Source organism: Melanerpes formicivorus, unplaced genomic scaffold (assembly GCF_026170545.1).
Source record: "Melanerpes formicivorus ecotype bairdi unplaced genomic scaffold, bMelFor1.0.p_v2 SCAF_234, whole genome shotgun sequence".
Lineage (NCBI taxonomy): Eukaryota > Metazoa > Chordata > Aves > Piciformes > Picidae > Melanerpes > Melanerpes formicivorus.
Window position 1 is genome coordinate 227,953 of NW_027142586.1, and position 17,001 is coordinate 244,953.

Below are 17,001 nucleotides of genomic sequence, written 5' to 3' on the forward strand. Positions count from 1 at the left end.
AACAATGGGAAAAGAGGAAACAACCTCAAGATGCTCCAGAGGAGGTTTAGGATGGACATGAGGAGAATGTCCTCACCTAAAGTATGTCCACGCATGGCCTGGGCTGCCCAGGGCAGTGGTGGAATCCCATCCTTTTGGTGCTGAGGGACATGTTTTGGTGGTGACCTGGCAGTGGGGGCCAACAGTTGGTCTTGATGGTGAGTGCACCCTCAGCAAGTTTGCTGATGACACCAAGCTGTGTGGTGCAGCAGACATGCTGGAGGGAAGATATGCCATCCAGAGGGACCTGGACAGGCTGGAGAGGTGGGCACAGGCCAACCTCATGAAGTTCAATAAGAGCAAATGCAGGGTCCTGCATCTGGGTCGAGGCAATCCCAGGCACAAATCCAGGCTGGGCAGGGACTGGCTGGAAAGCAGCCCTGAGGAGAGAGCCTTGGGGGTGCTGGGGGAGAAGAAGCTCAACAGGAGCTCTCAATGTGCACTTGCAGCCCAGAAAGCCAACCAGAGCCTGGGCTGCATCAAGAGAAGTGTGGCCAGCAGGGCAAGGGAGGCGATCCTCCCCCTCTACTCAGCTCTGGGGAGACCCCACCTGGAGTACTGCCTCCAGTTCTGGAGCCCCTATTACAAGAGGGATCTGGAAGTGCTGGAAGGTGTCCAGAGCAGGCCCAGGAGGATGAGCAGAGGGCTGGAGCACCTCTCCTATGAGGACAGACTGAAGGAATTGGAGCTGTTCAGTCTGCAGAAGAGAAGGCTCTGAGGTGACCTCATTGTGGCCTTCCAGGATCTGAAGGGGGCTACAGGAAGGCTGGGGAGGGACTGCTCAGGATCTCAGGCAGTGATAGGACTAGGGGGAATGGAATGAAGCTGGAGGTGGGGAGATTCAGGCTGGAAGTGATGAGGAAGCTCTTCCCCATGAGAGTGGTGAAGCCCTGGAATGGGTTGTCCAGGGAGGTGGTTGAGGCCCTGTCCCTGGAGGTGTTTAAGAAGACCAAGCTGGATGAGGCTCTGGCCAGGCTGATCTAGTGTGGGGTGTCCCTGCCCACAGCAGGGGGGTTGGAACTAGATGATCCTTGTGGTCCCTTCCAATCCTGACTGATGCTATGATACTGTGATAATATGAGCTGAAAGGTCTCTTCCAACCAAAACCATTCCATGATTCTAAGACAGACATGGACCAGCTCGAGCATGTCCAGAGGAGAAACACAAAAATGATCAGAGATTGAACCCCCTTTGCTCTGAGGCCAGGATGAGGCAGTTGGAGAAGAGAAGGCTCCAGGGAGACCTTCTGGTGACCTCTCAGTGCTTGAAGTGGCCAAGCAGAGGACTGAGAATGACCTTCAACCAAGTTGTGTAGGGACAGGACAAGGGACAATGGGAAGAGGGGGCACTGAGATCAGACACAAGGAGGAAACAGTTCATGGGGAGGTGGTGAGACCCTGGTCCAGGTTGTCCTGGATGCTGGGAGATGCCCCATCCTGGGACCATGGCAGGTCAGGTTGATTGGGGATGCTCTGGTTGTAGATGTCCCTGCTCACTGCAGGGGGGTTGGACTGGATGAGCTTTAAGATTGTCTCCAACCCAAACCATTCTATGATTCCTCATAGAGGTCAAAGGTCTTGGATGGGCCACTGGGCACCACAGCTGAGGAATAATATCCAAGGAAGCAAATCCCACTCCTTGGGAAGTGGACATAATCCAGGAGCAACACTTCTGCTCATGGAAGGTCAAAGCTGCAGGTCATGGATGAGCCTTCTGGAAATCATCCCATCCCATCCCATCCCATCCCATCCCATCCCATCCCATCCCATCCCATCCCATCCCATCCCATCCCATCCCATCCCATCCCATCCCATCCCATCCCATCCCATCCCAAGCCCAACAGCCGCCGTTCTCCCAGGGGATGTTGGTGCTGCACCATGCTCTACCTCCAGGAACCGGTTGGCCTCTGCTCTGCCCTCCTCGACCTTGGTAGCAATCAACATGAGCTTGTTCTGCAGCTCTGTGAGCTGAGACAATTTGTACATCCTCAGCCTGTGCTCAGCTGGAGACATGCAGTCCTCACTGCCACCCCGCAGCTGCAAGGAGACACAGTCCTCAAGCGCAGCCTGGAAAGGAGAGCAGACAACCACCATCAGCACATGGACCCTCTGGGTCGATTAGAGCTGGGACACCTCTGTGGCTTCCTTTGGGGGAAGGAGAAGCCCATTTGCAGCTGAAGATGGCCCAAGTACAACGGGAAGTTGGTGGCACCAGCTGCAAAGTCAACTGGAGATCTCCTGGCCACCTGCCAAGCTCATCAGGAGCTGATGTCAAGACAGATCTCTTCTCCTAGTAGCATTGAAACCCCAAGTGGACAAGAAACAAGGTCTTGGAGAACATCTACCTTGAACTTTGGAGGTGCTGAGATGGTGAACACTCCCTTTCCATTGATGCTTCTGGCTTGAGAGATGGAGGAATGTTCCACAGAGCCATGGACTTCATGGACTGCCTGGATCCACTCCCGGTTGTCACAGGAGTCTTTCTGCAGAAGGAGGACCCAAGAGAAACCCAGTGACCAGCTGGAAGGATGCTGAGCACCATTCACCCACCCCAAATCTGACTTGTCACCAAAAATCTCCATAAAGTTCATTCTTGGAGCAGGGCTTGGAGGATTTGACCCCAAAACCGCTCACGGTTGTCACAAGAACCTTCTGCAGAAGGATCTGAAGGAAACCCAGTGACCAGCTGGGAAGACACTGAGCACCACTCCCTCACCCAAGGGTGCTGCAGGTGGGGTTGCTATGGTCCTGAGGAGACCCAGCCCCACAGCTGGACCTAGCTAACACCCCAGAGCATTGTCTCCTGGTGAACCTCTTCACCTCTGCTCTGGTTTTGCTGGACATAAGGTCTCCAGTGACCTCCTGGAGCACAACCACAAGAGAGTCTGTTCTGTCCAGTTCTGAACCAGGTTCTGGAGTCTTCCATCCTTGGAGGTGCTCAAAACCCAGGTGGACCATGAGCTTCCTGCCCCACTTGAACTCATTTTAAGCAGGAGATGACCTCCAGATGTCCCTTCCAACCTTAACTGATCTGTAGATTCTAGAAGCCATTTCCTCCTATCCTGGACACCCCCTGCATCTCATCCAGTTGCCACAAAGTTGTGTAAGATCATTTGAGATGTTCTACCAAGCTTCCACTTCAAAGAGAACCTTTGCCCAAGTCCTGTGTCACATCTGCCATGACCACCTGGATGTCCTGAGGACACCTTCCTCAGTGGTGTCAGGCACCTAGACCTGAGCAGCTCCACCTCACAGCAGATGCTGTTGCTGTGTGCAGTGGAGGACATCTTTGGCAATGACCTGCAAGGAGGGACAGGAAGGACCCTTGGCCAGTTTGCTGAGGAAGAACAGCTGGTGGGGGGAGTGGGTGATGCACCACAAGGTTGTGCTGCCCTTCAGCAAGATCTGGCCATAGGCTGGAGGAATCTCATGAAGTTCCCCTGGGCCAAGTGGAGGGTCCTACACCTACTCCTGCACCTGGGGAGGAACAAACTCATGGACCAGTAGAAGTGACTTGCTAGAAAGCAGCTCCATGGAGAGGGACCTGGGAGTGCTGGTGCATAGCAAAGTGGCTGTGAAGACCAATCATATCCTGAGGGGCATGAAGAAGAGTGTGGGCAAGTCCAAGGAGGTTCCCCTGCCCCTGTGCCCTGCCCTGGTGAGGACACAGCTGGAGAACGGGGACCAGCTCTGGGATCCTCAGTTTGAGAGGGACAAGGATCTACTGGGGAGGGTCTCTGAAGGTGATGAGGGGAACTTGAGCATCTCTGGGGTGCTGGTGGAGCTGAGGCTGGAGAATAGCAGCCTGAGAGGGACCTCAATGCTCAGCAGCTTCTGAAGGTTCATGAATGGGGCCAGACTCTTCCCAGATCAAAGGGCAACTGGCACCCAGGAGGTTCCATCTGGAGAAACTTCTGGACTTTGAGGAGTCCAGAGCCCAGAGAGGTTGTGGGGGTTCTCCTTCTCTGAAGAGCTTCCAAACCCACCTGGATGTCATCCTGAGGTCTGGGTCACCCTGCTGGAGCAGGTGGGTTGGGCTGGATGATGCCCAGAGGTTTCTTTCCACCTCCACCATGCCAGGAGTTCAGGTTTGTGTGACTTTTGGAAATGGGAGATGGAGACTCACCAGTTTCTTGGGAAGCTTGGGGTCTTTGGTGACAGCTTCTGTGACGAAGGCCACAGCTGCAATGAACTGCTGGAAGCCAGCGGTGGGACTCAGGTCGTAGACAATGGGGGCGGCAGCAGCCATGGCCTCACGGAAGATCTTCACGCGGTCAATGTCCAGGTCACTCTCCCCAGCTGAGATGGAGGCCAGCTCCACAAAGGCTGGGATCTCCGACTTGTCTGGGGCAGAAACCGAGGAAATAGGGACAAAGATAAGACAAAAGTAGAGGAATTTCTCTGCTTGATGGGACCTTGGGTTGAGCGTGGGGATGGAGAAGGATGAAGTGGTCATCCTTCTCTCTGATGGCTTCCTCCCATCCTTCCAGCCCACCTTTTATGATGGTTTTAATCCAGGAGATAAACTCTTTCCTCATGCATTCCAGAAGTTCCTCCAAGAAGTCCAGGACTCGTTGGGGGATGCCACTCAAGCTTTGTTGAACGCTCATGAGGTCTTCAGTCATGTAGTCGAGTTGCTTCCTCTGGAATTCCTGCTCCTCCTGGACAACCAAACAGACAAAAGTCAATCTTGGGTCTGTTGGGAAGAAAACCATGGAACCATGGGATCATGGGGTGGATTGGAAGGGACCTTCAAAGGTCATCTAGTCCAACCCTCTGCAGTCAGAAGGAACATCTCCTAGTAGAGCAGGTTGCTCAGAGCTTCATCCAATGTGACCTGGATTGGTTCCAAGCTGGCCTTGAATGTGTCCAACCTGACCTGGAGGTTGGCGCCAGGTGAGGATTGATCTCTTCAAGGAACCAAGTGACTGGACAAGAGGAAATGGCCTACAGTTGCTCCAGGGGAGGTTTAGGTTGGACATGAGGAGAAATATCCTCACCCAAAGGGTTGTCAAGGCCTGGCCCAGGCTGACCAGGGAGATGGTGGAGTCTCCATCCCTGGTGACATCTAAAAGCCATGGAGATGTGGTGCTGAGGTGGTGACCTAGCAGTGGTGGGTCAATGGTTGGACTGGATGACCTTGTAGGTCTTCTCCAACCTTAGTGATTCCATGATTCCAAGAGGGCCACTCCAGAGCCCAAGATGTCTCCTACGTACATATCTCGTCAGGTCACTGAGAACCTGGAAGTCTCCCTCCAGCTGAAGCTTCTGCCGCAGAGCATCGATCACCTTGGCTGTGGTCACCACCTTGGAGAGGGTCAAGTAGTTCTCAATCCTCTTCACTGCCTCTGTGACCCAAGCAGCTTCTACACCCTTCTGCCCTTCACTCTCCTCCATGACCATAAACTCCTCCAGGAGCTGATCCTTCATGCCCAGCAGCTTCTCGAACTGGCTCTGCACCTCCCCAAGGGTGATGGAGAAGTCTCTGAGGGCCATGTAGGTCCTCTGGAAGTCGGTGATGGCTGGTTTATAGATCTTCTCCTGAACATCTTCTACAGAGAAGACTTGGTCTTCAGGGCTCGTGGCTTTGCCTTGCTCTGCTCTCATCTTCCACAGCCTGAGGAAGCATTGGCTCCTCTCCACCATGGGAAGCTTTTGCATCATCTGGCTGAACTTGGAGAGGACATGGGAGCCCATCTCGCTCCTACCATCGATGGAGAACCTCTGCACCGCCATCTGCTCCCCGAAACTTTCGCTGTCCCTGATGCTTTTCTCCACAGCACTTCTGTCCACTAAACAAAGTGGGAACAAGAAGGAGGAACCCATGGCATGGAGCCATCAGCAAAGACAAACCTTGAAGTCAAGAGGGTCCCACCCATGCTGAAAGCCTTTGCTTCAGGAGACATCTCCCCACTCCAGAAGCACAGAAGAAGCTCCATTAGCCCAACTGCTACCTTTGATGATGTCTTCAATGCCACGGCACAGGCGGAGGAATGAACATCTCTGCTGCTTCTGCTCCTCCAGCTGCTCAAACTCTCGTTGCCTGACCTCCAGCACTGTGGTCATTGATTTGTAGAAAGAGGAATCTGGAGAAGGAGAAAGACCAAGGAATGAAGAAGAAACCAAGAAAAAAATGAAGAAAGTTGATTCTTGGAGCAGACTTTAGAGGACCTGTCCCCAAAAAGCCACCCAAAAGATCCATAAAGGTCATTCTTGGAGGACTTGTCCTAAACCCACCAAAAAGATCCATAAAGTTCATTTCTGGAGCAGGGTTTGGAGGAGCAACCTGATCCAGTGGAGGATATCCCTGCTTACTGCAGTGGCTTGGACTAGATGCCCTCTGGAGGTCCCTTCCAACCCAGACCATTCCAGGATTGTATGAGTTGCCCTAAAAACCACTAAAAAGATCCATGAGGTTTCTTCTTGGAGCAGAGTTTGAAGGACTTGCCCTCACACCCACCCAAAAATATCCATAAAGTTCATGCTTGGAGGAAAATTTGGAGAAGATCCACCCAAACCCACTAAAAATATTGTTGAAGTTGCTTCTTGGAGGAGAACTTGGAGAACTTACCATCAAAACCACCCATCGTGTCCTTCAAGTTCATCCTCACAGCAGAATTTGGAGCCCCTCCTGCCCTACAAAGCCACCCAGCTCTGAAAACCCACCAGAGATGGAAGGTCTGTCCTTAACACAGGTGCACACCAGGTCCCTAAAGGACTCCTTCTGCTTTAAGATTTCTCTGAGGATGCTGCAGGGAAGGTCCCCCAGGAGAAGAGAGTGTCCCACGAAGCTGGAGAGTGTGAACACCTGCGATAGGAGGAGCTTGGCGGCGTCACCGATCTGAACTCTGCACATCACTTCCCACTCGCCTGGAAAACAGACCAAGGTTGGGGAATAAGAGCCAGGAGTGTCAGATGAGTGGTGGCTTTCTAGCTCAACCATCCCAAGTAGCATCTTGGAGAGCATCCAAATTTCCTTTGGGAAACTCAGGTATTTCCTCCTGCCTGAAACAAACCATGGAGACCACCTGGGAAAGCAGGGAAATGACCTAGGACACAGGAGACCACGTAAGAAACCATGGGGACCATCTAGGAAAGCACAGGGACCAGCCAGGAGATTTTGGAGACCACCTAGGAAAATATGGAGACCAACTAGGAAGCCATGAAGAGCAGCTGGAACATCATGGGCACCACCAAAGAAGGCATCGAGACCACCAAAGAAAGCATGGAGACCATGAGGTGAAACCAAGATGTTCGCCACCCTTGCAATGAAACTAAGATGTTCTCCACCCAAACCAACATGTTCTCCATCCCTGCAATGAAACTTCCTTTTCCTACCATTTTGGACCAAGAAGAGAATTGTTTTCCCCCTCTCAACTCATGTGCCCAAAAACCCAGAAGGTCCCTGTGCCGAGACCAAGAGCTTCTCCAAGAAGAGCACCCAGAGGACACTCACGGACAGCAGAGATGAGGTCACAGACCCTGATGCTGAGCAGATTTGCAAGGACAGGGCCGGTGGTGTCATCAAAGCTGTCCACACTCCTCAGCTTCTTCACCTCCCAGCACATCTTCTCCACCAGGACAGAGAGTACTGAGACTGCCTTTGGTTTCTGGGTCTTGAAGAAGGTGGAGATGAAGGTTTTGAGCAGGGCTTCCTGGAAAGAGGAGAAGTGAGGCCCCTCTGGGGGCTTTGTTGGCTCCTGGCTCCTTCAAGAAGACCTTTCCCACTTCTCCTAACTCATCCCCTATTGGGACAGGTTGGTTAAGTGAGATCTCGAAGCCTCCAGCAGCCCAAGGGTTGTTGGTGGGTTTCCTACCTCAGATTTGTCAAGGTCTCTGATCCACTGGATGATGTGGCTGGTGAAGCACTGCTCCAGCTCTGTGTCATGATGGTCCTCCTCCTTCAGGAAAGCTTGGTAGAACTCTACCAGGTGCCTCTCAGGGACCTACAGCAAACGGCAGCTGCTTTCTGGGTCCTCACCAACTTCCTTGAGTTCCACCACCACTACCAAAATGGTGACTGGGGCAAAAGCCAGCACGGCAAAGACCAGGAGCATCATCTCCCACCACCTGCAGGGTCTCCAGGACTCACCTTCTGCAGCCAGCTCTCAAACATCTTCAGGATAAAGACCTTCCAATCCCTGGTCCACTCCGTGGAGAGAATCTTCAGTGCAAGCAGCTGCTGCCATTGCTGTGGAGGAATAGTCCAACCCTGAGCTGACCTTAAGGCACACCAAGGGTTGGTGGCTAGAGTTGGACTCTGGGTCTCCTCACTCACATCAATGTTGTTCAGGAAGGCTTTCTTCTCCGTGGGCATCTTCTGGAAGGACTTCTCAAGCCATGGCTTGGTGACGCAGGACAGCTGGGAGAAGCTTTCTCCTCTGTTCTGCTCCTGGAACTTCTGGAGAAACACCAGAAACACCCAGTCCCCAACTGGTGGGGTTGGAAGGGACCTCTGGAGATCATCCAGTCCAAACCACCTGCTCCAGAAGGGTCACCCAGAGCAGGTTGTCCAGGATCACAATGTCCTGGTGAGTTTGGAAGCTCTCCAGAGAAGGAGATCCCACAAACTTTGTGGGCCCCTCAAAGTCCAGTTTCTCCTGATGGAACTCTCTGGAGACAACCTGAACCCTCAGGAGAACCTCAAAGGCAGGAGAGGCCTGGTGGTGACCTCAACACTGTGACCAGGGCTGGTGGTGATCACCCACTGGTAGGGTTGGAAGGGACCTCTGGAGACCATCTGCTCCAGCTCTACCTGCTCCAGCAGGGTCACCCAGACCTCAGGGTCTCAGGTGGGTTTGGAAGCTGTCCACAGAAGGAGACCCCAGAACCTCTCTGGGCTCCTCAAACTCTAGAAGTGGAACCTCCTGGGTTCCATTTTCTGCCCATTGCTCCTTCTCCTGGCCCTGGCCATTACTGGCTACATCCTCTTGGACCTTCAGATGTTGCTGAGCATCGAGAAGGTCCTTCTCAGGCTGCTCTTCTCCAGCCTCAGCCCCACCAGGGATGCTCCAATCCCCTCATCACCTTCAGGGACCCTCCCCAGCAGCTCCTTGTCCCTCTTGAACTGAGGAGCCCAGAACTGGTCCCAGGTCTCCAGCTGTGTTCTCACCAGGGCAGAGCAGAGGGGTAGGAGAATCTCCTTGGCCCTGACCTGTTGGCCACACTCTTCTTCATGCCCCCCAGGAGACCATTGGCCTTCTTGGCCATGAGGACACCTTGCTGGCTCATGGTCAGCTTGGTGTCCACCAGCTGCTTCTCCATGGAGCTGCTTCCCTGCAGGTCAACTCCAAACCTCTACCAGTCCATGCGGTGGTTCCTCTCCGTGTGCAGGACCCTTCACTTATCCTGCTTGAACCTCTTGAGGTTCCTCTCCACCCAACCCTCCAGCCTGCCCAAGGTCTCTGAGATGAGGTCATAGAGGAGGAAAGTCTCCAGGTCTTGCTGAAGAGCAGTAGGACCTTCTGGTGGACCAACCACTCCTCCCAGTTGTGGATCAGCAGCAAACTGGCCAAGGCTCCACCCTGTCCCTTCCTCAGGGTTGTTGCTGAAGATGTCGACCAGGTCTGGCCCCAGTCCTGACCCCTAGGGATCATCACAAGCTCCAGGCCTCCAGCTAGATCCTGTCCCACTGGTCACAACCCTCTCAGCTCTGTCCTTCAGCCACTTCTCAGGCCACCTCATGTCCACTCCTCTGACCACCCTTCCTAAAGCTTTCCCAGCAGGACCTTATGGGACAAGAGTGACCCAGAAGCTCTTGGCTCTCCTCAGCTACAAGCAGGAGATGACAGAAGCCACCAAGCTCATTCTCACCTTACTGGCTGGCAGGATGTCCTCTTGGCCATTAAATAGCTCAAGCATCTTCAGCATGGTCTTGATGGTGTTGAAGGGCCTCTGGTCCTTCAAGAATCGTATCAGCAAGACATGGATCAAGTTCAGACAGTGCAAGATCTCATCCTCCATCGTGGGACTCAGTGGTGGCTTTGGAGACCTTGATGGGCACCTGTGGACACAAAGAAGGATTCATCAACTTCTTGTGGTTCCTTTTACAGTTGCCACCTGACCACAGCTGCTGTCTGCAGCTGGGAGATGTGGGCAAGTCTGCAGGACCTTGTGGCTCTCCATGCTCTCCAGCCATGGTGGGGTTAAAGACATCCCAAGAGGCAAACCAGGGCAGCCACCTTTTTCCTGCTCCACCCACCCCTTCCCAGACCCTTCATGGAGCTGTCTCCTCTCAAGAAGCTCCAACTCACAAGCTCTTCAGCCAGGTGTCCATCCTGGAGACAATGTTCTCCAAAGCCAGGTTCAAATGCTCCTCCTGCAAAAGAGGAGAGAAAGATGGTGAGAACCTTCTGCTCCTACAGCTGAGGAGCTTCCATGCTTGTAATCTTCTGGCACATTCAAGAGATGTCCACTTGTTTGGTCCCAGCATTCAGCTCTGACCCCAGGTTTCTACCATGACATCCTTCAGCCCTGCTGAACATCTCTGAAGGAACCAAATCCTTGTCTTGATGCATGGTTAAATAGCCCCACCACACCCCGCAGAGCAGAAGACCTTCCACCAACCAGCTGTTCTTACAGGCACTTGCAAGGAGTTTGCTTTGCTGTCTATGATGTGTGTGTGCAAGGTCTCCAGGAGGAGTTTGAGTGGAAGGAGAGTGCCAGGCAAAGCACCCTTGGAAAGATTCTTCATCTTGACCATCAGCAGCACCTTCTCAGCCAGTGGAGGGCATCTTTCAATCAAGGTCTTGTGAGCAACTATCATCTTCTGGATTTTTCTAGGAGAACAGGTCAAGAACATCAGGTAGACTTTGGAGGACAAAGAGGGATATGTTGGTGGTGTTTGAGATAGCAACACAAGTGACAGACACAGTGGTGACCTACAGACAGGGTGGCTGAGGGCTGGAAGGAGGAGGTCAGGTTGGACAAGGCTTTGAGGAATATGATGTAGCAGAAGATCACAGAATGGGTTGGGTTGAGGAGAATTAGGTTGGGATAGGTTGAGTTAGGTTGAGTTTACTTGGGAGAAACCTTCAAAGATCATCTCGTCCAGACCCCTGCCATGGACAGGGACACCTTCCCCATTGTTTGTGGTGGGCAGGCTGGACAGGGCTTTGATATGACCTAGTGGAAGATCACAGAATGGATTGGATTGGGTTGGGCTGAGTTGGGTTGAGTTGGGTTGGGTTTGGGTTGAGTTGGCTTCAGTTGAGTTGAGTTGGGGTTGGGGTTAGGTTGTGCCGGGTTTGGCTTGGCTGGAGTTGAGTTGGGTTGAATTGAGTTGAGTTGCGTTGGGGTTGGCTGCATTGGATTGGGCTGGGTTGAGTTAGATTGCTTGGAAAGTAGCCTTCAAAGACCATCTTGTCCAACCCCTAGGGCAGGGGACATGCCAAGGAGAAGGGGCTTGGGAAGCCACCAAGAAGAAGAATGAAGAGTTGATGACCCTGATCCTACTCCAGGCTTTCAGACCCACCTTTGCTTCTCTTTGTCTTGCCTGAGGTAGATGAAGACTTGTTGTGGAAGGTCTCTTAGGGGAAGGGGGTCCTCTCTTGTCTCCTCCTTCATGGCATAGAGCAGTGGGACCAACCAGATCCACAAGGTGCCCTGAGTGGTGCTGTGACACATCTTCCTCAGAGCTGGAAAGTACTTGCTGAAAAAAGAAAGGTGCAGAGAAGTCCAACCAACCTCTGGGATGCTGGTGGGACACATGTCCCAAGATGGGATGGAGTCTTCTCCAAGAGTTCACAGCAGGGTTCATCCTGCCTGGAAAGAGCTTGGATAGACTCCTCCATGGGCCAGCCAGTATCAGAGGTGTTGGATGTTCTTGGAGGTGCCCAGAAAACTCAAGATGGAGTCACCAGGTTGGAAACCACCACCTTGGAGTTAGGAAGCTTGGAGGACCCTTGGGACAGCACATAGCACCCAAAGTGCTGTGTGGGGACAACCAAGCTGAGGCCTGGACCTCTAATGGTGCTGTTGCTCCAGGAGAGAAGGTGGAGGCCAGCGGGATGAGGGTCACCAAGATCAAGTGCTGGGTCTTGCACTTGGGTCACACCAGCTCCCCATGCATGGGGCAGACTGGCTGGAAAGTATCTGGCATGAAGGACCTGGTGGCCAAGGTGGCCACCAACATCTTGGCTTGCACCAGCCACAGTGTGGTCAGAGGGCCAGAACTGTCCACCTGTACTGGGCATTGGTGAGGCCACACCTTGAGTACTGGGTTCAGTTTTGGGCCTGGTTGGATGAGGCCTTCAGCAACCTGATCTGGTGGGAGGTGTCCATGACCATGGCAGGGGCTTGGCACTGGATGGTCTTTAAGGTCCTTTCCAACCCAAACCATTCTGTGAATCTATGAAAGTTCTAGAGAACTTCTGAGGAGAAGCTGAGAGACCTGGGGTTGTTTGGGCTGGAGAAAAGGTGGCTGGGGGGAGACCTTCTGGCTTTCTACCTCTCCTAGAAAGGAGGCTGGAGCTGGGGAGTCAAAGTCTTCTCCCATATGATGGGACAACAGGAAATGGCCTCAAGTAGCCTCAGCAGAGGTTTAGGTTGGACATCAGGAGAAATGTCCTCACCCAAAGGGTTGGCAAGGCCAGGCCCAGGCTGCCCAGGGCAGTGATGGAGTCCCCATCCCCAGAAAGCTTTCAAACCCATGGTGATATGGTGCTGAGTGCCATAGTTTGACCAGGGAGTGCTGGGTCAGTGGTTGGACTGGATGGCTTTGGAGGACTTCTCCAGCACAATCCATTCCACACCAGCTCTAAGTTACCTTTTTTCTCTCAGTTCCTTATATTTGTCCTCAGTAAAGCTGAGGTCCTGGAGGTCATCTTCAACCTCAGTGATGGAGGCTGGTGAGAGGCTAATCTCAAAGCCAATGGAGATGTGGAAGGCAAACAGGATCTTGAGAAGTTCTTGCTCCTTCCACTTGGGACACCTGATGAACCCTTGTAGGAAGTTCCCGATACTGTTCTTCACCTAGAGGAGAAGGAGGAGAAGGAGAGGACATTTCACCAGGTTGGCCAAGAAGGAGCTTGTTGGCTTGAGCTTGACCATCAAGATCAACCTCCAAACCAACAGCTGAGTTTGGACTCATCCAGCCAGCCTGGTGGGAGAAGCTGTTGAGTCCTGGTGCCTTGCGGCCATCCAGCAAGGTCCTACATGGCTTCATCTCTTCAATGTCCAAGTCATCCCCAAAACCATGGAATGCTTTTGATGGGAGAAGGTCTTTGAGGTCATTGAGGCCAAGAGTTGACCCAGCACTGCCAGGTGACCACCAAGACCCCAGCAACGCTAGGCCAGTCACTTGAGAGCAGTCTGGAGGAGAACTTGGAGGGGTCAGCTGATAACAACCTGGTCCTGCAGGTGGTGTCCCTGAGAGTTGGAACTGGATGATCTTCAAGGTCCCTTCTAACCCAGCCCATTCTGTGAATCTATGAAACCAGGTCCCTCAGCACCACGTCTCCACAGCTTTGAAACCCCTCCAGGAGAGGTTTCCACTGCTGCCTTGGGCAGCCTGCACAACCTTTTGGGTGAGAACATTTCTCATCATGTGTAACCTAAACCTCTCCTGAGGCAATCTGAGGACATTTCCTCTTGTCCCATCACTTGGGAGAAGGCTTTGACCCCCACCTAGCTCCAGCCTCCTTTCTAGGAGAGGTGGAAAGCCAGAAGGTCACCTTTTCTCCAGCCCAGAGAAGCCCAGGTCCCTGAGCTGCTCCGCAGAATTTCTCTAGAACCACCATTTCCTCCTCTGCCTCCTCCTCCTCCTCACCCTTCTTTGGACACCCTCCACCATCTCAATGTCCTTCCTGGAGTGCAGGACCTCCCCTAGGCACCTCTCCAAAGGTTTTGGTGGCTTCTCACCTCCTCCATGCTGTGGTTGAACTCAGTTTTTTCTCCTCTGTCCATGTCCCAGAGACAGATCCTGGTGCTGGCCCTGAAGCCCTCAAGTCTCCTCTCCATCTCCTCAAGGGAGCTCCAGGAGATGCGGCGAGCCAAGAACTCACGCTCCAGATGCTCCATCAGGGCCTTGTAACTTGAGACCTTAGAAGGCAGCAAGGTCCCAAACAAGGGGAAGCTGCTGCTGGCAAAGCTGCACTCAATGTGCTCAAAGAAGGTCCAGGTTCCTGGGGCCAAAAAAGGGAATTTAGGGACAAAGTGGAGACACCACCACTGGAGAACCTCAGAATAAACCAGGGTTGAACATGGATCAGCCTCCCACCAGCAGTGATGGTCCACTCTGGTCCAACATCTTCATCAGTGACCTGGAAGATGGGCTGAGTGGACTCTGGGCCAGTTTGTTGATGACATCAAACTGGGAGGAGTGGTTGGTCCACCAGAAGGTCCTACTGCTCTTCAGCAAGACCTGGAGACTTTCCTCCTCTATGACCTCATCTCAGAGACCTTGGGCAGGCTGGAGGGTTGGGTGGAGAGGAACCTCAAGAGGTTCAAGCAGGATAAGTGGAGGGTCCTGCACATGGAGAGGAACCACCCCATGGACTGGTAGAGGTTTGGAGTTGACCTGCAGGGAAGCAGCTCCATGGTGAAGCAGCTGGTGGACACCAAGCTGACCATGAGCCAGCAAGGTGTCCTCATGGCCAAGAAGGCCAATGGTCTCCTGGGGGGCATGAAGAAGAGTGTGGCCAACAGGTCAGGGCCAAGGAGGTTCTCCTGCCCCTCTGCTCTGCCCTGGTGAGAACACAGTTGGAGACCTGGGACCAGTTCTGGGCTCCTCAATTCAAGAGGGACAAGGAGCTGCTGGGGAGGGTCCCTGAAGGCGATGAGGGGATTGGAGCATCCCTGGTGGGGCTGAGGCTGGAGAAGAGCAGCCTGAGAAGGACCTTCTCAATGCTCAGCAACATCTGAAGGTCCAAGAGGATGTAGCCAGTGATGGCCAGGGCCGGGAGAAGGAGCAATGGGCAGAAAATGGAACCCAGGAGGTTCCACTTCTAGAGTTTGAGGAGCCCAGAGAGGTTCTGGGGTCTCCTTCTGTGGACAGCTTCCAAACCCACCTGAGACCCTGAGGTCTGGGTGACCCTGCTGGAGCAGGTAGAGCTGGAGCAGATGGTCTCCAGAGGTCCCTTCCAACCCTACCAGTGGGTGATCACCACCAGCCCTGGTCACAGTGTTGAGGTCACCACCAGGCCTTACCATCTGCTTTGATCTCCTCTGGGGGTACTGCCATGACACGATAGAAAGGACCTCTCCTGCCTTTGAGGTTCTCCTGAGGGTTCAGGTTGTCTCCAGAAAGTTCCTCCAGTTGGCAGCTTCTCTCCTGGCCGTGGAGGTCCCTGAGGTTGACGATGGCATATCTGTAGAGGATGGGAGGTCCTTGCAGCTCGGCCAAGGGGATCGTGGTGCTGCCCAGCATCACTTTGTCTCTGGAAGGAAAGAAGAAGCTTTGTTGAGGCTGACCCCCAAAGTCAACCTTCAGTCCAAGTCTCAAGGTGTGCTTCATCCAACAAGACATTGCTGGCCCTCAAAACCTCATGGAGATGATCTCCAGCTATGCCAAACAACCAGAGGGACTAACAAAACCACCCCCCTTGGCTCATCACTTGGAAGAGCCACCACCATGCTCTCCAACTCCTCCAGGACATCTCCCTTTGGAGGTTCACCTCTAGGAGGACCTCCAATAGAGGTTCCTCAGCCCAAAGCTGAAGATCCCCAAGGAGAGCCCCAACAGCAACATCCCACCAGGGTTGGGGTTACCTTTTCTCCTTCATCTTGGCAATCTCCTGGCAGGACCCAGGTCCCTTGTAGACGACAACACAGATCTCGCAGCCTGCCTTCAGGCTGGGAGCTTTTGAGAGGACAGCCACAAACTCCAGGGTCATGGTGGCTTGGGCTGGGTGACGTCCACCAAAGACGTAGGGGTTGGACTGGCAGCTGTTGGAAGAAGAGGTGGTGAGTCCCCATTGTGTCCTTCTGCCACCAACCCCACCAGCAGCTGCCCCCCCACTCACAGCCATTCCAGGGGAGTCCTGGCCGCGGTTGCCACCAGCTGTGTGTCACTTGGCACCCTGTGGAAGACCTCTTGGTTGCTCTGAGGTGTTTGGAGAAGACCTCAGAGCCAGCAGCCACCAATCAGCGGTGGAGAGAAGATGGGGAAGGACCTCCTGGAGGTCTCAGCACCAGCCAAGGGTGGGAGGTGGGGGAAGAAGAGACCTAATGACGTCCAAGGTGATTCTCCTCCCACCACAGCCACTTCCCCCAGGGAGCTGCTGGAGCTCCAGCCCTCCAGGTCCAGCCCCAAAAGCCTCCAGAGATGACCTCCCACCATGCAACCAACCTGGTGGAAGGTCCTGGGCCTCCTCTGCCATGGTCATCTGCAAGCAAGGAGAAAGTTTGGGTCAGTGCTCCAGAGAAGGTGGCAAACCAAGGTAGAAATGGAGGTCACCATGAGGAGGGAGGTTCCTCGCAGCTTGGCCATGGTCTTCTTGGGAGAAGAACCTCAACCCCCACCAAGACTGAGGCCTACAGTGTCCTCCCAAGCTCCAGCAGTGCTCTGGGGACAGGGATGGGGAGGCCAGGCCAGCTGGTGGCAGGGTCTGTTGTGTCTTCTTCTCCCTGGGCAGGTCCCAGGGGAAGCGCAGGAGGCTTCTGAGTATGGTCTCACCAAGAGCTTCCACCACCCAACCAGCTCCGGTCACTCAACAGGACTCATGGGCAGAGGAGACCAAGGAAAAGCCCTCACAGGTACCTGCATGGGTGAGGTTCTCCTGGCTGGTCATCTCCATCCTCCAGAAGTGACCTTGGGCCTTCTCCTGGAGAAAGGGAAGGTGGCAAGAGATGAAGGTCAGAAGGTGAGAGGACCAAGGAGACAAAGGGGTGGGCAAAGTTCTTCTTCTGCCCCTTACCACCCATAGAACAGAGAGCTTCAGACTCCAGCCCAACAACATTCACCTGCCATGGAAACCTCAACCCTTGGCCTCCAAGAGCTTGGGCCATGAACCTCAAGCAGTGG

The 17,001-nt window shown here is 53.7% G+C and overlaps 1 protein-coding gene across 1 annotated transcript in view; it reads right to left on the bottom strand.

Annotated features, from left to right (window-relative positions):
• The window catches only part of LOC137458238 (E3 ubiquitin-protein ligase rnf213-alpha-like), a 79,028-nt gene that overhangs the window by 58,732 nt on the left and 3,295 nt on the right, over positions 1-17,001 (bottom strand). Inside the window, exons 3-24 of the mRNA XM_068169875.1 lie at positions 16,738-16,801; positions 16,327-16,363; positions 16,001-16,057; positions 15,747-15,923; positions 15,186-15,415; positions 13,899-14,161; positions 12,805-13,010; positions 11,512-11,688; positions 10,618-10,816; positions 10,292-10,356; positions 9,852-10,041; positions 8,317-8,439; positions 8,131-8,229; positions 7,856-7,984; positions 7,495-7,693; positions 6,705-6,908; positions 5,993-6,124; positions 5,256-5,830; positions 4,534-4,699; positions 4,165-4,382; positions 2,384-2,521; positions 1,926-2,105 (exon numbers count right to left, since the gene is read on the bottom strand). Coding sequence (XP_068025976.1) covers positions 1,926-2,105; positions 2,384-2,521; positions 4,165-4,382; positions 4,534-4,699; positions 5,256-5,830; positions 5,993-6,124; positions 6,705-6,908; positions 7,495-7,693; positions 7,856-7,984; positions 8,131-8,229; positions 8,317-8,439; positions 9,852-10,041; positions 10,292-10,356; positions 10,618-10,816; positions 11,512-11,688; positions 12,805-13,010; positions 13,899-14,161; positions 15,186-15,415; positions 15,747-15,923; positions 16,001-16,057; positions 16,327-16,363; positions 16,738-16,774 — 3,801 coding nt within the window. The 5' untranslated portion in view covers positions 16,775-16,801. The remainder of the gene's footprint in view (positions 1-1,925; positions 2,106-2,383; positions 2,522-4,164; positions 4,383-4,533; positions 4,700-5,255; positions 5,831-5,992; positions 6,125-6,704; positions 6,909-7,494; positions 7,694-7,855; positions 7,985-8,130; positions 8,230-8,316; positions 8,440-9,851; positions 10,042-10,291; positions 10,357-10,617; positions 10,817-11,511; positions 11,689-12,804; positions 13,011-13,898; positions 14,162-15,185; positions 15,416-15,746; positions 15,924-16,000; positions 16,058-16,326; positions 16,364-16,737; positions 16,802-17,001) is intronic.